At 37.1% G+C, this 20,710-nt stretch overlaps 2 protein-coding genes across 2 annotated transcripts; both read left to right on the top strand.

Moving 5' to 3' along the window:
• The first annotated feature begins 2,324 nt into the window (after positions 1 to 2,324).
• LOC144452665 (dicarboxylate carrier UCP2-like) lies at positions 2,325 to 10,326 on the top strand. The gene is made up of 7 exons (XM_078143809.1): positions 2,325 to 2,403; positions 4,769 to 4,993; positions 5,248 to 5,406; positions 5,946 to 6,201; positions 6,473 to 6,676; positions 6,950 to 7,232; positions 7,759 to 10,326. Exons 3-7 carry the CDS (start codon positions 5,287 to 5,289, stop codon positions 7,871 to 7,873), a joined length of 978 nt encoding a protein of 325 aa, XP_077999935.1. The 5' UTR covers positions 2,325 to 2,403; positions 4,769 to 4,993; positions 5,248 to 5,286; the 3' UTR covers positions 7,874 to 10,326.
• A 3,385-nt stretch (positions 10,327 to 13,711) lies between these two features.
• LOC144452641 (dicarboxylate carrier UCP2-like) lies at positions 13,712 to 19,403 on the top strand. The gene is made up of 7 exons (XM_078143772.1): positions 13,712 to 13,839; positions 14,814 to 15,029; positions 15,727 to 15,876; positions 16,098 to 16,353; positions 16,800 to 17,003; positions 17,443 to 17,725; positions 18,212 to 19,403. The coding sequence occupies exons 3-7, from the start codon at positions 15,757 to 15,759 to the stop codon at positions 18,333 to 18,335; spliced, it is 987 nt and encodes a 328-aa protein (XP_077999898.1). The 5' UTR covers positions 13,712 to 13,839; positions 14,814 to 15,029; positions 15,727 to 15,756; the 3' UTR covers positions 18,336 to 19,403.
• Positions 19,404 to 20,710: the final 1,307 nt, after the last annotated feature.

The raw sequence follows: 20,710 nt of genomic DNA, 5'->3' as shown, positions 1-20,710 counted from the left end.
TGGCCAGACCTCGTCCATCGTCCCGGCACATCCGGGACTCGATGGTATTTCTTTCGCTTCGGGATTGCTCTAGTCTAGTTCTAAACAGGTACAGTATTTCGTATCAAAAATTGCATTACTTGTAATGAAGTTTTTAATACGTGATACTGTACCAGTTTGGAACTAGACTAGGATTGCTTTGCCGAGTTTGTTTTCGAACATCTCGTGTTGTTTTTTCGTAACATCGTTATCGGCCATGAAAGGTTTACTAGTTTCTCAGGCTTACATCGTCAAACTAAACCTGAGTCAGGTACCGATCTGATTTTCTTTATAGAGGTCCTACAAATCATTCGCGTCATTTGGTATTTACGAATATTCAGACAGTTCACCGTCTATTGCATTTTTGTGTATTTTATGGACGGCTCCTGGCTTTATTTACCCCAGTCAATCATACTAATTATCAGTAAATCATATGATAAAGATCAGATTACCTTGTTGCCAAAAAATGGATGAAATTGTGTTCACAAGAATTAACAAACAAGATAATAAAACAGGACAATGGAAAAAAAATACCCTGAAGGGAACCGGGTCGGTTTAATTTATTCAAGAACGGTTATTGTATGAGTCACCATGGTAGCAAGGTCATGACATAGCTGTTTCCATGGGGATAATTTAAATACAATGTAATAGTTTGTAATTAATTACATTAGAGTGTGGGCGCTGGCTGAACAAATAGTAATCCACCCAGGTACGGTGAAAACATTTATATACGCATGCGCATAGATGTGTACGGTTCCTCGTATTGTATACGCAGAGGTCTTTGTCAATGTCATCGTCTCTAGAACAATAAAAAGTAGAGCAATAAGTTGTTGTGTCTGTTTTGTTTAGTGTTATTGGTTGCAAGGTTTTGTATTTGTTGTTGTTTTTGTGTCTACAACGACGGGCGGACAGCGGTCCGGGTAATATGTGTTCACTTTGTCCAAACGTCGCTCTGCACGAACGTCACAACACTTCCGTCTTAGCAAAAGTTATTTAGCGTTATAATAAAGCGGTGAAGGAATCATGTCGCGTGTAAAAATACTTCTTTATGCGTAGGTAGAAAAACGACCCATTTTTATTAAACAATGATAAAACGCAAAGCAGTGGGTAGCATTGTCACCATTTTAGGCAATCAAGCCGTCACCAGAGAACGCCCATGGAATACAATATGGGGATGGGTCATTGGAAACTCATAGCTGTACCCACAGACTTTCACCAGCTGTTTGACTAATGTATCCTACCAGCCATGGTAGAAATTCAATACTGAAGGTCACAGCCAGGGACATGACATTGACAATAAAACTAACTTTACAGCGAAAATCAGTACACCGACCGATTTAGCTAGAACTAAGTTAACACCATACAACGTAAAGTTTGATTTTTCCAACTAGTCCGCGGAATTTCTTTCACTTTGTTCGATCGTCCCAAGTGTACACAATTATTGTTGTTTTTCGGGTGCGTATGATTCTAATTTCTAAGTTTTGTGATTGTTAATAGTCTAACTTTCCGACTTGTAAACTTATTGAGAGAACTTGAAAGAAATCTGAATAGATGGTCTCTATAATGATGTGTTACGGCCTTACGAAAATTCACAAAGTTTGCGTCACCAAGCGCACCATTCTGAATTCGAACATATGATGGTCACAAAGGTATATTTGTTTTTGCGTGATTAAGTTACACGTCACCTAAGGTGTGTAGTAAAACAAAGGGAAAAGAGAAATCTGTGTTTAACAATTTCGCAACACCTCCACTATCTTTATTAGGAGACTCCCATTTTTTTCATTAATTGTCCGGCGCACTGCAGCAATTGACGACAGAACAATGCAGTAAAAAAAGTCAGCCTTTGAATTTTTGTATTAACAACTACCAACGCAATCATTTCATATATTCCACTTGTGAAGGAAGTGCGGTCTTTTTCAGTACAAGCACTTTTACAGTTCAACATGAATATTTAATCTGGACGCTACTAGAATGGTGTGTGCCGCAGTGCTGTGACGCCGATATGGTGAACTAAGTGCTATTTAGTATAATCAGTGATGAATGTGTGACCTTTAGAACGTATTTCAAGTAAACATGTTATCACGACGAGTGGACAGATTACTCGGCGTTCTTCGCAAATAGTCGGTATCAGTGGCGTGTGGGTGACACATGATATGGGAGGGTTGACATGTGATCACACTGGCATTTGATTGGTCAAGCCCACCTAATTAAATATGAATCTCGTATGTGATTGGTTGAATCCGGGGGTGTGTCGGGGGCTTGTCTACGTGGCCCACGCTGTCAGGTATAAAACCAGAATTTATAGATGACGCAATTCACTTCGGATGCGGGACGAAAAGACTGAAGCTCTGTAATTTTCATACCAACCAATCAACACCAATTAAGGTAACGGAAAAAATCTGATTTTTTTCTTCTGAATAACGATTCATGTTAATGTTCATATTCTACCGATATTAACCCTACACTAATATTATTGGGACGTCGAATCAAAGAATTTGTTCTCGGTGGATTTATGTGACCAATCGTACATTTCAACGTCGTTCTAAGCTCGGGGGAAAAATCGTATTTTTTACCGACTGGTGCGTAGGTGTCGAGTCTTCAGTATTTTACGACTATCAAAAAAGTTATAGACAGTCGTAGAAATCTGTGGTATGAATTAATACTATCTTGAATTTATAATTTTATGTAACTTTGAACGGCATATTCTTGATTTTGTTTGGCATGATGAAATTTTTCACTTCCTTCCATTGTTGTAATTTTGCAATCTAGGCAGGTTATGATGCAACCTGGCTTCGGTCTATGCAGTCATGCGATGTTGAAACCGTAGAGGTAGTCATAGTAGATCATGTAAAATCTGTCGTCAATTTTCGCACATTTGCGATTTTTTTTGACAATTATCTCAATTTACATTTCGTAAATAGACGACTTCAAGTGATTTGAAATGCTTTTTCAAAAACCTGAACTTGAATCTGAGTGCAATGACCTCATTGCGTTGTTTGCTTCCTATAGTAAATCATTCCATGAATCAGCTGACTCGTACGTACGCAGAGCGCATAGAAAACTCATCCATTATATACCAAGAGCGAGACCGCTCACGCGACGGTGACAGTAGACAATGTATATGTATGGGCATTGAACACCGGCGTTTGCACTGACTCGCGGTACACACCACTTACCGGGCACTGAAGCCTGTGGGAGTGCCTCGTTACAAAAAACTGATTTCATTATCAAAATGACTCCAGCCTTAATAGTGCTACGCGTGCGAGAAAAGTTCGACAAATTAATATTTGTGAAAATCGCAACCATTGCAAATTCAGGCCCCAGATATTTTTCAAAAAAGCTACTAATGGCAGATTATGTATCGGCTGTGGAATTTTCCTGTGGGGGAGTGTCAAGAGGTGTGGTGACATTTGTGGTCGTTGATTGGCTGATAAGCAATGACGTCAGAGTCGTACGATAACACATTGACCTCCCATTGTTCGGAACTGTTCGGGCATTGTCGATGACGTTACTCAGAGAAATCGCTGCAGCTGAAAGCAGACTACGTGCACAAACACGGTTTAACATCTTACTGCAGTCAACAACTCTAAGTGAACTGAAAAGTAAAACCTAAGAATCGTTGCCAGATCTAACCAGAGTTTATACGTAAAATCGCCTTAATTGTCACCATGGCAACTGTCTATGGGTTAACAAGTAACAGGATATTAACTGATGAAAGTTAATTTATAACGAAACGTCCCGGATGTTAATTTATTGAATATGTATTCCTTGAAACCATGTCAAGTGGTGCTAATATCGAACTCTGCTATTTAAATTTATTTCGTTCTTTCTTTTTCAAAAGGTCAAATTTTTCCTCCCCTCGTGCCTCCCCCATCTCTTTTTTTCTCCCGCTCTTTCTCTATTTCTCGATTCTATCACCGTATGACCTTGTCATGGCCTTGTATTTCGTAATACCAATCTGTTACATTAGTAATTAATTGTGAATATTTTATATGAATACATTAATCTATAAATAGCTAATCATCATCAGTTCTCTGGTCTATTTTTTAACTGGTTGATTTCCGGACCATGAGTCATCTATTCTGCCTATATTCAGTCAGCCGTTATTACTATTTGCCGCTTTTGTTCAATGTACCGGAGTTTGTATCCGCTACTATCACGAGGCATTCTTGAAAATACTCCGCCTACGATGGCGATTCGGATTCTGACCCGACAAGCTCGCCATACCGTATCAGCGATTATAATACATGCGAATTGTCATGGATATTTTTACTGTCATGTTCCCTTGCGTTATTAGTCGTGGTATTAACTATATCATATTTTCATTACCACTAATATTTCGTCATTGTATTTTATTTTATTTTAACACTTCACCACTTAAAACTCTTTTCCATTCTGATTTTATCTTTGATATTGTTTCCTTGGCTACATTGCAAGTTCGTAAACATTCGTAGCTTTTAATAGTAACTTTTGTTTGTATTTCTATTCATTATTTGAACAACTTCTTAATGTGTTAACACATTACGTTACATGCGAACATTCCGAACGTTTGAGGCAGTTTCCATCAGTTTATTTTGTATTTGCGAGAATTTACTTTGTGTTGTCAAGACAACGAGAAAATTGAACGATGAGGGGGTACTTTACCATTCGCGATGATGGATGACGTTAGTGACGAACGTTAACTATTTTCATTGTCTAACATTGAGGGGGTAATTTACTTAACGTATGTTCTCTTCTGTTCTTGTTTTAGATAATTTAATGGCTATAAACCATACACAAATTCTACACACGTTACAATCGATGCAGTCGATATTCTCCAATAACATACAACAACTTAATTTATTACAATATCATCGTAATTACTACAGTGAAGACGATTTTAGAGAAAGTTGCGGTATTACGTTATCACTAGACTGTTAATAATTCTAGCATCGGAGCCATTTTACTTCAAAGAAAATTCTAGGTTTTCAAAAAAGTGAGTATATTATCTTGTGTCTTCAATGTTACCGTCTGAAAATATCACTCGTGTAAGAATGTGTGTGTGTGTGTGTGTGTGTGTGTGTGTGTGTATGTGCGTGTGTACGCGTGAGTGCGCGCGCGCGTGTGTATGCGGAAGTGCGTGATACACGTGCGTGATATAAACATGTACGCGGATCATTTGTCCATTTATATTTCCGATGCCAGAGTCCTCGAATACTGAACTTACACGTAGCTTTCTTTCTCTTTCAGTTGATAAATTTGTTGAATTCGACATTAAAACGAATCAAAATGGTTTATAACAAGAACATGCAGCCAACTGTTGGTGTGAAATTTATCAGCGCTGGAACAGCTGCCTGTATGGCGGATATGATTACTTTTCCATTGGACACTGCCAAAGTACGACTACAGGTGAGTTCCCTAATCTTTCGTCAACATAGCAGATCACATGTAGTACTGTGCATGGACGCTAGCATAGAGAATGTGAGTGGGGGGGGGGGGCGATGATGACAATTCACCTGCTCAAAACATCATATCTTTTGCTTGTGTTTGAAAATGGAAAACCAAGATTATCCTCTAGCAAAAGTGATTTGATCTTTCAATCTGTCTTTTGAGTTCCTAAACTGGGAAAAAATGACCAGTTAATTATAATTAAAAAAACCATGAACCAAGGTAAGAAATTACAATGACAATTTCATTAAAGACAGTCACTCATGACTTTTCCCTTTGACTCTGCTTTTTCCCGTAGGTAAACGACATAACATGTAAAAAAAATTTACATGTCACATGACCACCACGTGACAATATGACGTAATTCAATGAAATATGGAAGAATGATGGAACCAAATAACAATTGGAGATGCTTGGTTTATGTACAAGCATAATTTATCAACTAAGCCTTTCCTCAATGGCTTTTTACGCTGCATGCTTTTCTTATCTTGCTTCTGTAGCTCCAGGGTGAGGGGTCAAAGGTCACCAAGCCCACAACCAGTGCTATAACCAAAACCATCGTAAAGAAGGCCATCAAACCGGAAGTTCGTTACAATGGTATGGTTGGCACGATTTCCACTATTATTCGTCAAGAGGGCGCTCGTGGACTCTACAATGGACTGAATGCTGGATTACAACGTCAGATGAGCTTTGCATCAGTTAGAATCGGTCTCTATGACTCAGTTAAACAGTACTACCAAAACGGCGTCGCTCATAGTAAGTATTTTGTAGTGACTTAAAAGTTATGTACATCATATTTCATATTGACGCATCTCCTATTCACTTTTCTGAAAACAAAGGCAACCATTCTCACATTGATAACTTTTTCCAAAGTTTTGACTTCTTTCTTGTGTTGAGGGCGTCTTCTCATTTCACCCCATAAAGTAATTTGATGATTTTGACTGTCACCGTGACAGCTGATTTTGTTGAAAACAGCCAATTCCTAATATATATCTAACAAAATGTATCTTTTTTAAATTGCTAACAGGTCTGCCTGGTGGTGGCGTCATCACTCGTATTCTTGCTGGCATGACAACGGGAGCAGCGGCAATCTTGCTTGCCCAGCCAACGGATGTAGTGAAAGTGCGTCTACAAGCTCAGACCAGTCACAGCGGACCAAAGCGTTATAGTGGTGCATTTGATGCTTACAGAACAATTGCAAAGAAAGAGGGCGCAAGAGGACTCTGGAAAGGTAAGATAATGGAAAAATAATTGAAATTTGAAGACAGACAAATAGACACAGACAGACAGACAGACAGACAGACAGACAGATAGACAGACAGACAGACAGACAGACAGACAGACAGACAGACAGACAGACAGTCGGAGACGTAGAGACAAAGAGGGACGGGGACAGTCAGGCAGACAGACTGAGGGGTGCGTGAATATGTGTACAGTGTTTTTTTTTAATTATGAAACATAACTACAATCATGTACGAATAATATTTCTTGGTTTGTTTTATAGGAACTCTCCCCAACATGACACGTAATGCTGTCATCAACTCAGCTGAATTGGTTGTCTATGACTTGACTAAAGAGAAGATCCTCTCCCTCAAACTTTTATCTGATAGTCTGCCATGTCACTTTGTTTCTGCTTTCTGTGCTGGTTTCATTGCAACCTGTGTCGCCTCCCCAGTCGACGTAGTCAAGACAAGGTTTATGAACTCCAGTAAAGGACAGTACAGAGGTGCTATTGACTGCGCTCTCAAGATGTTTAAGGAAGGTGGTGCAAAGGCTTTCTATAAAGGGTAGGTTTTGTTTTATCTTCTCACATTTAATCTGATCATGCTGAGACCAACAGATTATCAAAAAAGTTACAAATTTCAAATTAGAAGTTAAGAGAAATCGATCTAGTATCACTTAACCTATCAAAGTTCAAATAACAGCGAAACAAAATGACTAAATTTTACATGAAAATTGTTCATAGTGTTTTATCCAGTGTTTTGGCAATACTAATTGGTATGTCTCCTCACAATCGTAGGAAAGTTGTTCATTATTTTATCGCTATATACTTATTTCGAATTGAGATCCATGAAGAGCAGCTTGTCAAATGACATGGCGATAACAATACATAACATAACATAACAAAACACAACAGAACACAACACAACAGAACAACTTTTCTACTTTTCGGAGTTGACCGGCAAACTGGTGACTGGCCAAGTATTGAACAGGGAACTGTATATCTAATGACAAAACTACCCAACAAACTTAATAGCTTGTTACATTACGTGTACATTTTGTAATTTTTTTTATTCATTCTGCCGTTTTCAGATTCATGCCTTCATTTATGCGTCTTGGTTCCTGGAATGTCTTCATGTTCATCTTCTACGAGCAATTGAAGAAACAAGTTATGTTGAGACAGCAGCAACATGCCCAAGTGATGTAAAGTGTCCAAGTGATGCCAAGTGATGTAGTTACCATGGAAACCAAGCCACGACTACAGCTTCATCGGCGTGCTTCTCCACAACAAGCTCTTCTCGTCGCACAGTTGCATACTTAGTCCAAGACACACGAACTTGAACACGCGATTTAGAATTTTTGGGCCTATGGTCGCCCTTGACGCGAAAAAAACAACATTTTACGGACATCGCATATAAGTGCTCATATCCGACATACTGAGTTTGAAAGTTCGTCCCGCAAGTCAACACACTTTTACGCGGACTCGAAGAAGATTTGCCATTTATTAATCTTTCGGCAATTTGGTCACTTTCGAAGAATAAAAAATTAACACACAAGTTAAAAGATTTTTTAAGTAAAGGGATTTCACTGGGATGTTTTATCTTACAGTTGGTAGGAAAAGTTTTGTGTTTTCTAACTCAACTTTAACCCTTAGTAAGAGTTTGATAAAAAAAAAAAAGTTGTTAAGAAAAAAAACATAACCCAAAAGAACTAGCTAAAATTATGAGGTGAATATTTTGTCACATTTCGAAATATATACAGACGAAAATATCTATTCCTAAAACTCATTTTTTACGATTCCTACTTCAGAAATCCATGAATTTTTGAAAAAGATGTTCACGTAAATGTGTAGCTGAGAAGTCATCTTCGACTCAGTTTGTATTTCCGAAGATTTTCATAAAACTATAAATATATGTTAGAAGACAAAAAATCTGCAAAGTTCCTAAGTCATTTTCTTCTTCAGTTCGTCAGCTTTTATTGAATGCTATTAGTAACGAAGAGAAAATGACATAGGCACTTAGATTATTGTAAACCTTTGGGTGATTTCCCTATTTGCGCATGCGCTGAACTTGTGTGCGAATATATAGATTTTGTTTGTCTCTTTGCACGGTCTCTCTCCGAGCTCTCTGCGCGCGCGCGCGCGCGCGCGCGCGTGTGTGTGTGTGTGTGTGTGTATTTGTTTGTTTGTTTGTATGTATGATAGGCTCTATCTTCAATTTAGGCAAGATATTTCTGTCAAATTGTATGTCCTTTGTACAATTATAGATGTAGATTGTAAAAATATGGTATTACTAAATATGGCAGCAGGTTACATTTGTTTTATACCTTAGCTAGCCTCTTTTCAAATTTCCTTTTTTTTTTGCTTTTAGTTGTCTTTTACGTTTTGTACTTCCGGTCCTTATATGTCTTATTAACATATTTTCTGTAAATAAGTAGTTTTTTTTATAGAATATGAAATAGCACAGGAGCAATACCTTAACGGTTGAAAGTACGTTTTAGTTTGAACATGGTATCGAAATTATGAAACACTGACAATGTGGTGTGAATCATTGATAAAAGAAAATATGTAAAAAAAAAAAAATTACAAAAAATTGTACGAAAATCCAGACATTTTAAGAGCTGGGTTGCCACCAGCATGTTTTGCACTGACGTCATTTTGATGTTTAACCCTTCACTACCAGAAATTTGAGACGACTATGAAGCCGGGGGGGGGGGGGCATTTATATGGCAATCTTTGTAAATGTCGCCATATTTAAACGAAAAATTGTTATGAATTCATAATTACTGACTGAGTTGCTTTTAGTCCGATCCAAAAAAAAGTCAGAATGTTGCAAAAGTTTATGGAAAGACGACAATTTGTGGTCATATTTTTGGCGGTAAAACACAGGTACTGAAGAGGTTAGAACACTTCATTTATCACACCAGAGTGTGCACTCTTTGTAAACGTTCTTATGGTGTGTCTTTTATATTTAGGAGTTTTAGAACTGACATTAAACTTGTTCACTTGAGCAAAAAATTTTCATTGCACCACAACTGTTTTGTTCAGGAGCATTTAGGAAGCCTTTTTTGCATCATAACTTAGATGCATATTTCTAGATGAGGCTAAAGAATGTTAATTGTGTATCGAATGCAGATATTGCTGTGCTGTGTGAAGCAGTTTCAAATTACTTGTTAGTATATTGGACGTGACCTTTAAACGGTCAAAGGTCAAAAAGTAAACTTGGGGTAGTACCTTCAAATTGATCTTGATGATAATAATTGCACTCACTCGGAGACAGTGTAAATGTAAATGTACAGAAACGTATCTGCCAGAGCAATCTCGGTGGGAAAAGTGTATTATCTCATATCTCTCAGCTCATTGCTCTAGGGCATATTATAAACTGCCAGTTCCTTAAAACCCAATCATAGCGGGAACTATGTCATTCTCAATGACTTGTTTGTAGGATATCTCCTTTCAAAAAGACTGCCTTCTTTGAATTTTTTTTTATATTTGAAATGAACAAAAAATGTGTAGGGGTGACGGAGTTAAGACTCTTTTCACCAGTTTTGTATTTTTCCTATTTACGAATTCATAGTCATTTACAATCGACGAAGATTATATTTAGAAATAAAATCTATCTTGTGTGATAATAAAAATCAATATTTGTATTGAAATAAAAAGTTGGCTTGTTGTATCTTGTGTAACTGTTGATAGATGGATGGATAATTGCGTTTTGTGATAATAAACTTGCAAACCCGCCATGTTGAATGTTGCATCATGGGAAATGTGATAATAAATACTTAGCCATTAGTATTGTAAACAACTGTGTTACATTGCTTGTAACCACAAATAATCTAGTCATGGTTACCCTGACCATTGTAGGAAGTTTATTTTATCAGTAGCTCCAGATTAGATATTATTACGATTATAACTACAGATAACCCCATAGTCCTTTGCGTCTGAGCATGCTCAGTCTGGATTGCAAGTTCCATGACTGAGAATGCTTCGATGTTATTCCCCAATATTTTTCTTCGTTCAGACAAGGAAAATACGAGTGACCTAAGGGGTCTTTGTCACTACGAGTCGATAGACGATTAGTGACAACCCTTAGGTCACGAGTATTTTCCAGCTGAATGAAGAAAAATATTTGAGAATAATATAATTATACCGGCGCCAGTAATATAAAAAAAATGGGGAAAATAATGGCAATTTTGAAGTTTTGACTATATATCGAACACAGCAAAACCAGTGACGTAGACACGCGTTGTCGTGACGTAGAACGACTAGAGTATATATATTCCACATTTTTTGTTGAACCTGGCTTGTGAATGGTGCAAAGGTTGTTACAAAAGGTATGCATAACTGAGAATGCTTTGTGGTCATATGTTGTGTGTACGAGGAGGCTGGTCATGGGAGTAAGTTCACCATGAAGTACATACATGACATACACCTGCCGACATCGAAACATTGGTCAACAAGTGAAATGGATTAATAACACTTGGCACAGTATGTTGGAAGTAAAGAGACTTGTATTACATTCCATCATTTGATAAGAACAGTTGCATGACCTCTTTACCTAAAAGTTCACGTTCACAAACAAATTTGAAGTTCCCCTGGCTTTTCAAGTATACATACATACATACCATACATACCATACATACATACATACATACATTACATACATACATACATTACATACATACATACATACATACATACATACATACATACATACATACATACATACATACATACATACATACATACATACATACACAGACAGACAGTAAGATGGACGGGTACGGAAGGGTAAGAAGGTAGGATTTATCCTCACCATTCTATTATTTCATTTTTCCTCTTTAAACAAGGTAAGGAGAGTTCGTTCGTTTATTTTTAATAGCCATACATTTTGTGAGTGATCGAGGTGCCAACTATTAAATCCACAGTAGCTTCCCCATGAAGTGTAGCCTAATCCGATGGCCACGTCTTTCAATGAGTTACCCCCAGTCACTAGTATGATTGACAGACGTGCTCCAAATCTCAAGAATTGGAATATTAATCAAATGAAACTGTTTCATTTTTCTTTTTCTCAAATCTGAGTCATATCATGAGAAACTTTCTCACTATAATTCAGATATAAATTAAGTTTGCAATCGGCAACGTGAGCGAATGTACGCATGCGTTAATTAATATATACAAGTCTATATGCTAGGTCGTGTCCTCAGAACGAAGGTCGTGTGAAGTTCAATTTATTCTACATTTGCCGGTGGTGGTGTTTCTTGTTTCGGACGGACTAGAGTAAACCGGTATGGCAGTTACGAATGTTTCGTGTTGACGGTATCTGTCTGTCGTGTTTACAGTGATGATCTACCGACGTCACAGATAGACCTACTTAAGTATCATGGCAATTGCTTTATTTAGATGCATTATAACGTAATAATAGTATGTACGTAACTTGAGTAGGTATGTCATTGTGTATTTATAAAGACTTGGGGCTTTGTCAACAAGCTGAATAATCGTTACTATAGCAACAGACAGAGACGGTGCAAGAATGGGTCACTGTCCACTGAAGGTGACACTGCCGACACAGAACGTTCCCTGGTGTTTTTTGATTGCGTGATTTTAGATTATCTAGAAGTGTTTTATTTTAGATTATGAATATCTAACCCTTGGTCTTTAGAAGTATTTCACTCACATGATGGTTTATTCTGGGATGTACTACGTGCAAACCGTGTCTACTCTTAGATGATAACGTTACATTTATGTTAATTGGATTACAAGGTTAATTCAGGTTCACCAGTAGATATATATTTGCATATATTTGCATACATGAATTTGTTATTAATAGAAAATGAAATTGGAAGCAAGACAGGGAGCATGATAGCGCTCTCTCACTTGACTTTTCTCTTATAATACTAGAATTTCTAAGAATTTGTTTTCCTATATCAAATAGACTTAAGTTGGTTAAAGTTCATGACTTTTGTTGTTTTAAAGCAATGTGTATAACACGTGGAAGTGTTCAACTGTTTGTTTGTTTGTTAATTGTTGTTCATAATAATCAAAAGTCAGTTTTTCGGATCATTTTTTTCTAAAATGACAAGGATATCAATGATTTGGTTAATCTTTCCCTCTCTAAAAATGAACTTTAACACCAACAGACAGATACATAAACAAACAAATACATAAACAACAAAAGCTACCACAGCCACAGCGACTATCCCCTACCTCTTCTAAAATAACACTATTATCAGTTCGGACACAAGAATCCTGTTCAAAAATTAATTATGAAGCTTAAATTTAACACTAACTGTAAATAAAGTATTGTTTTTTTCAGATCAGATTACCAATAATATTTACACTAAACAAATTTAATATAGTAACAATTTGATATAATTGTACATGTTACTTAGAAGTCGCTTTTGTTCATACGTGTTACTATAGTAACTAGTTGAAATCGTTTTATGCAGTTTCAGTGGATATTGCAGCTGGAACTCTGAAGGTCGCCGTGTTCCAACTCAGGCCACTGAGCCGAGGACGAAAATACCATCACGATTAGGGTGATTCTTCGCTTTACAATATGAATCACCTGATTTGATGACGTAAGCGACATACATCGTCGATGTTTTTTTTTTAATCTTTGTAAAAATGCAAGGCATACAAATCTTTCTTTCGGCAGAAATTCCATTCGGTTGATGCAAGAACCGGCCGGTGTTTACAAATTAAACACCTCGTGATGCTGGTGTAGTGAATCCAGAGTTAGCCAGTCATGAATGTATGTATGTATGACCTTTCAAAGCTATATACACGTAAACACATTATCCAGACTGGTTTCATTCAGCCACCTACGTATATGGCTAAACATTCTTCCAATGCAACTGGCGTGATTTAACGTCATGAATGATTGGCATCTCAGGTCCTGACGTATCCTAAAAATGCCATTCATATCACACGCAGAGGCATTTGATTGGACGAAATAAATGACCCGAACATGGTGCATGCATTTGATTGGTGGTTTCTGGGGGCTTGTCGTGGGCTTGCGGTTGTTGTCAGCCATAAAATAATGCACCTACATGTTGTAACGTTACTTCGGATGCAAATCGTCTCAATGTTGCAAACTTTTACTTTGTATGTTGGACGAAGATACTGAAGTCTTGTCATTTTGAAACCAACCTATACACCAACAATTCAGCAAGGTAAACTAATTTCTATTTCTGAGAGTGTTTCCATTTAACTTTGTTTATATTGCCCTTTTCCGCAGTTGTAACAGTTCCGTATTATGATGCACGTAGTCGTAGTCATTCGGTCATCAAATTCACGCGCAACCAATATTAATACACCTTCAAACGATATTTCAAGTTCTGAAATATGTTTCACTTTTATCACATATGCCCACAAATCGGCTCCTCGTCGATTCGGATACCACCATGATTTTAAAGTCGGTAGACAAACGTGTGCTGAATCGACCCAAAGTGAAATCAAACGTTATGGGGCTTGATTACTATTCACAATAACCAACCATATACATCTTTGACTTAATTATCATTGTGTGGAAGCTATTTAAATTTACCCCCACTCTATCGAAGATTAAAAACTTCTCTAGGCTCTAAAGTCGTCGCAAATTTAGTAACACTGTAGTTGGTCAGTGTGTTCTATCGTTAAAGTTTCAATCTGTACACGTAGGTCTTTTCATAATAGTCGAGCGTTTGTTATATCCTGTGTTCGTGCCTAGTTGTTTTTATTTGTTTCATCCCTTTGATAGGTTTTCCCTCCACTGTCTGTACTTCGATTTACCGAACAACTTTGAGTTCAAGTACGTTGATCAACCTGTATCTACGTATGCATGTGAACTTTTCGAACGAAACTTTTAGTCCGTCTCTGCATTGACGGCAACTCAAGCTCGAGTCCCCGGGAACTCTTCATTAACGGGAATTTTTACTTACGAGGCTTTCTCCATGACTTTTATTCATTATGTTCATTGACGGTACTACTCTTGGCCTATGATTATCAAGGGATACGTGTCACTAGTCTGTACGATACAGACATTCTTGCCACGCTATCAACCAGCATTCAAGTCTGACAGGGCTGGACAACACGACGTATATCTTACAGTATAACTTGTCACACGACTTACTCAAATGATGTATGTTCTCTTCTGTTCTTGTTTTAGATAATTTAATGGCTATAAACCATACACAAATTCTACACACGTTACAATCGATGCAGTCGATATTCTCCAACAACATACAACAACTTAATTTATTACAATATCATCGTAATTACTACAGTGAAGACGATTTTAGAGAAAGTTGTGGTATTACATTATCACTAGACTGTTAATAATTCTAGCATCGGAACAGGTTTAATTCAAAGGATACTTTAAAATGTAAGTAACATGGCATAGTATTATATATATATATATATATATATATATATATATATATATATATATATATGATATATATTGTGTGTACGTGTTTGTTTGTGTGTGTGTGTGTGTATGTATGTATGTATGTATGTATGTATGTATGTATGTATGTATGTATGTATGTGTGTGTGTATGTGTGTATGTATGTATGTATGTATGTATGTATGTATGTATGTATGTATGTATGTATGTATGTGTGTGTGTGTATGTATGTATGTATGTATGTGTGTGTACATGTGTGTATGTATGTATGTATGTATGTATGTATGTATGTATGTATGTATGTATGTATGTATGTATGTATGTATGTATGTATGTATGTATGTGTATGTATGTATGTATGTATGTATGTATGTATGTATGTATGTATGTATGTATGTATGTGTGTGTATGTATGTATGTATGTATGTATGTATGTATGTATGTATGTATGTATGTATGTATGTATGTATGTATGTATGTATGTGCCTGTGTGTATAAATGTATGTATGTATGTATGTATGTATGTACGAATACACATTATGTAATTCTGACGATATTGATTGTTTTCTTGTTCACTATGCAATGCTTCTGTAATTTTTCAGTTTTTGAGTTTTTTCCTACATACATGTATCAGCATTTATGTCACCGTTCTATTGTTTATTTTGTGTTTCAGTGTATATACTCGTCAACCTATCAGTTCAAAATGGTTTATAACAAAAATATCCAACCAACTGTTGGTGTAAAGTTCGTCTGTGCTGGTACAGCTGCCTGCATGGCAGATATGATCACTTTTCCATTGGACACTGCTAAAGTACGCTTACAGGTAAGAATGTTTGTTTGTTACTTGTTTCCTCTCATAGGTTGACAATTTCGCAAGCAGTCAGCGCAGTAGTTCTTGGACTTAAACTAGGTCGACTCGGTAAAACAACGACATATGGCGAAAAAGAGAATCCTAATGTTGCTCATTTAATCGTTGTCCAAGACCAGAGAATTTTATCAAATATCTTAAATCTAATGTTTAATATTATCTTTTAATCTTTTCAGATCCAGGGTGAAGTGTCAAAGGTTGGCAAGAAAAGAATCAGTGCTATTACTAAGTCTCTTGTGAGGAAGTCCATCAAACCGGAAGTTCGTTACAATGGGATGGTTGGTACTATTTCTACAATTGCACGCCAAGAAGGACCACGTGCTCTCTACAATGGACTTAATGCTGGTTTACAACGTCAGATGAGTTTTGCATCAGTTAGAATCGGTCTCTATGATTCGGTGAAACAGTACTACCAAAATGGTATCGCTCATAGTAAGTATAGAAATCAGTTATCATCATACATGTACTGCCTCAAGTTATATAGAAAGTAACTCAAACCACTATACAAAATAGTGGAGTTATACGAAAAAGAATGAAGCTTTTGTATTCTCTGTGTTTTGAAAATTTGATTTTTTCGCCTCCTCAACCACGTACCTGGACTGACAGATCAGAAGTTGAGGGCGCGGTCTAATTGCCCTTTCCCCAAACGACTACCCGGACCGATGACATCATTACAGTCCACCATGTACCAATTTTGAATTACTGTTTGTACGACTTTCCATGTTAAGTCAACATTTTTATTTCTCCAAGTTAAAATGACGTAAGCTTTTATAAACGAACGACTGTGACATGAATTTACCTATACTAATCACTACCAACAGTAACCATAAGATTATTAATATTAATAACTAAATAATCGTTATCTTTATGAATGACAGGTCTGCCTGGTGGTGGTGTCATTACACGCATTCTTGCTGGCATGACAACGGGTGCTATGGCAATTCTTATTGCCCAGCCTACGGATGTAGTAAAAGTGCGTCTACAAGCCCAGACCAATAATAGCGGACCAAACCGTTACCATGGAGCTTTTCATGCTTACAAAACGATTGCGACAACAGAGGGAGTAAAGGGACTTTGGCGAGGTAAGGGATAGTCTAAATTATTCCAGAATTCCAGTAAACGAAATTCGTTCAGAAAATCATGATGCCAAGGACAGAAGAGGCGTCAGGTCTTAGTAAATTAGTGATCTATGGAATATATACATACACGCTGCCAGTGATTACAAGTTATTATATTGATATAAAGTCAACTATATATCTCAACGAGCTAGCTAGGCAACAATTAAAACGATCTACTCACACTAAAATGTGAAGGAAATTGTACGGGTTTTGACTTAACATTATTTGGTATTGCGGTTTTTAAGTGGATCAAATTGAATGCTTAAATTTTGGTTCCTGGTACCAAATGAAATCACACCTTTGCCCTAAAACCAAAAACAAGCAACTAAAACAAAAATACCGAACCACAATGTCAACATTATCAACCAGTAACAATGTATAATGTCTTGGTTTGTTTTTGTAGGCACTCTTCCCAACATGACACGTAATGCTGTTATCAACTCAGCTGAATTGGTTGTCTATGACTTGACTAAAGAGAAGATCCTCTCCCTCAAACTTTTATCTGATAGTCTGCCATGTCACTTTGTTTCTGCTTTCTGTGCTGGTTTCATTGCAACCTGTGTCGCCTCCCCAGTCGACGTAGTCAAGACAAGGTTTATGAACTCCAGTAAAGGACAGTACAGAGGTGCTATTGACTGCGCCCTCAAGATGTTTAAAGAGGGTGGTGCAAAGGCTTTCTATAAAGGGTGAGTACCAGTGATGCTTAACTCAGTACATTTTATCTATATCCATCATGACTTACTCATCACTCACTCACTCACTCACTCACTCACTCACTCACTCACTCACTCACTCACTCACTCACTCACCCACCCACTCACTCACTCACACGTTTACTTACTTACTTATTTACTTACTTACTCATCACTCTCTCACTCACTCACTCACTCACTCACTCACTCACTCACTCACTCACTCACTCACTCACACGTTTACTTATTTACTTACTTACTTACTCAGTCACTCACTCACATACCTACCTACCTACCCTACCTACCTACCTACGTACCCTACCCACCCACCCACCCACCTTTGAATACGTAGTAGATTTCTAATTTTTCCTATCCATTTATAATAATCATAATTCATTGATTGATTAATTTATCGATGGATCAATACATGATATTTCAAGATAATAATATTCATATTTGTACATTTTATTTCGATTATAGATTCATGCCTTCATTTATGCGTCTTGGATCGTGGAATGTGTTTATGTTTATTTTCTACGAACAATTGAAGAAAGAAGTTATGCATCGACAACAACAACAACAACAACATACCCAAGTGATATGAACTACGTGTATGTGGTTACCATGGAAACCTAAAGATAGCGGGTAACCTTGAGCTATCCAAAAAACTTCAGTTTGGATGTCAATCTTGATGCAAGGAATGTGTAGTTACCATGGCAATCTCCAAATGGATGGATTTACATGCTGCCATAGCACCAAATCCATGGAAACTAACTTTGATATCATGGAAATATCATTGGATAAATTTCATATGGAGTTTATATGGAATATTTCTAAGGATGTCTACACAGAGGAATCTTTTAACTTGAGTTGTGTGTTATTCTGAGGTCAAAGTTCGTTCATGTTGTCATCCATGTTCTAAAGTTCCATGTCGCGGTCAACTGACAGGGGGTGCGACAGTCCACGCCTATAATCATGTTCTTAATTTATCACAAGACTCGTGATATCGGAATTAAAACATACGACAGCCTCCAACCTTCGGGTTATACGATGTTCCCCGAGTTCTTCCGAGAACTGTTCATCATTGTCAGCCTGCTGACGGAGCTGAAAACGATTTTCCCATCGATAACTCGACCGAAGTGCACACGATAATCCCGAGTACTTCCGAGAATAGTCGATCTATTGCCAATGATTCACTCTGAAACCTCTTCAAAAAGAACAGATTATTATGTCTTGTGAATAACGGGGATGTTATTAACTTTTTGTGTACTTTACGAGGAATCAACCCCATGTTAGAATACTACAAGTTCGTGCGGATAATGTACGAAAGTAGACATTTTTTCCCGTCTATAAAGTTTACATACAAAAAGGCAACGATTGTTTTTAGTTGCAACATGTATAATGTTCATCTGTGATTACGATGAAATGTTTCAAGTTCAAGATAATTTTCATAAATTAATGTTCACGATTTATCATTCGAGCGAACTCTGTAATTGAATCCCACTGCGCATGTTCAAGGGAAAGTGACGACAGAAATTGGTGTAACTTACATGTAGTCTTCTGTCTGATCGTGCCTTTCCTTCACTTGATATATTTTTATGGGATATAGTTTGAAATATGTCACTATTTTAGGCTCTCCTCCCCTCCTATGTCTCCTTTCCCCATTCTCTCTCTCTCTCTCTCTCTCTCTCTCTCTCTCTCTCTCTCTCTCAGATTCTCTCTCTCAGACCCCCTCTCTCTTTCTCTCAGACTCTCTCTCTCTTTCTCTCTCTCAGACTCTCTCTTTCTCTCTTTCTCTGTCTCCGTTTCTCCGTCTGTCTGTGTCACTCTCTCTCTCTCTCTCTCTCTCTCTCTCTCTCTCTCTCTCTCTCTCTCTCTCTCTCTCTCTCTCAGCAATGTACAAGATTACTGTGATGAAGTTCTTTGCCTGTGTTGTGACGATTCTGCTCGAAGCACTGTCTGTACAGTTAGTCCTTATACCATATCTGTTTATTTATTTATTTATTTATTTATTTACCTACTTATTTACTTATCATTTCTGTATTATTTATATTGTCACATTCGATATTTTGAAGTATGAACTGTATAAATAAATCTGTGGTCAGTGTTAGTCTGTTTTTCCGTACAATTTTGTTGTCATTTACAATCCACAAAGAATATATGATGGGAAACTTTATCGTGTGAAATTGAAATGTACTTTATTGAAAATAAAGAATTTATGATGTAAATATATACCATGTGTAAGTTGGCTGGTTTGAAGAATGAGAGAGAGAGAGAGAGAGAGAGAGAGAGAGAGAGAGAGAGAGAGAGAGAGAGAGAGAGAGAGAGAGAGAGAGAGAGAGAGAGAGAGAGAGAGAGAGAGAGAGGGAGAGAGAGAGAGAGAGAGAGAGAGAGAGGGAGAGAGAGAGGGAGAGTGTGTGTGTGTGTGTGTGTGTGTGTGTGTGTACACACACAGTAAGAATAATAATACTGTAACAGTTCATTGCAAAAGTTGCAGTTAAGTCTATAATACTATTTTTTTACCATGCACAAGTTCACCTGCTGACCTATTGTATGTTTTCATTTTCTTAGCAAATGTTATAAATTCTACATCAAATTCTTCAAGTTTTGGTTAACTCTTTTAAAACTTACACTTTACAAATGAAAACACTGCAAAACAATAATTACTATACAATTTTTTTGTAGTTTTATTAGCAAAATATCAACAAATTCAAGAAAATAAACCCCCCTCAAAAAAAAAGAAGATGGATACCTTCCACGTCACGACAACCCGTGTCTACGTCACTGGTTCTGTAGTACTCAAAATATCAGTCAAATCGCCATTATCTTTCCCAATTTTTCATAAATTATGCTCGAGGAGATATTATTATATTATTCCCTCATTTATTTCTTCATTCAGCCGTAAAGTATTCGTGACTTATGGGATTGTCACTATTCATCTAGTGACTGAATTGGAAAGAAACCAAAAACGTAAACAGA

The sequence above is a fragment of the Glandiceps talaboti genome, chromosome 23, assembly GCF_964340395.1.
Source record: "Glandiceps talaboti chromosome 23, keGlaTala1.1, whole genome shotgun sequence".
NCBI classification, from domain to species: Eukaryota; Metazoa; Hemichordata; class Enteropneusta; family Spengelidae; genus Glandiceps; species Glandiceps talaboti.
This window is presented reverse-complemented; position numbering and strand designations above follow the sequence as displayed.

Bases quoted from the DNA above. Each gene is read 5' to 3' on its own strand.
- LOC144452665 (XM_078143809.1), top strand. From the start codon at position 5,287: ATGGTTTATAACAAGAACATGCAGCCAACTGTTGGTGTGAAATTTATC. The intron at 6,202-6,472 runs GTAAGTATTTTG...AATTGCTAACAG, and splicing joins CCAAAACGGCGTCGCTCATA to GTCTGCCTGGTGGTGGCGTC. The intron at 7,233-7,758 runs GTAGGTTTTGTT...TGCCGTTTTCAG, and splicing joins GCAAAGGCTTTCTATAAAGG to ATTCATGCCTTCATTTATGC.
- LOC144452641 (XM_078143772.1), top strand. From the start codon at position 15,757: ATGGTTTATAACAAAAATATCCAACCAACTGTTGGTGTAAAGTTCGTC. The intron at 17,004-17,442 runs GTAAGGGATAGT...TTGTTTTTGTAG, and splicing joins AGTAAAGGGACTTTGGCGAG to GCACTCTTCCCAACATGACA. The intron at 17,726-18,211 runs GTGAGTACCAGT...TTTCGATTATAG, and splicing joins GCAAAGGCTTTCTATAAAGG to ATTCATGCCTTCATTTATGC.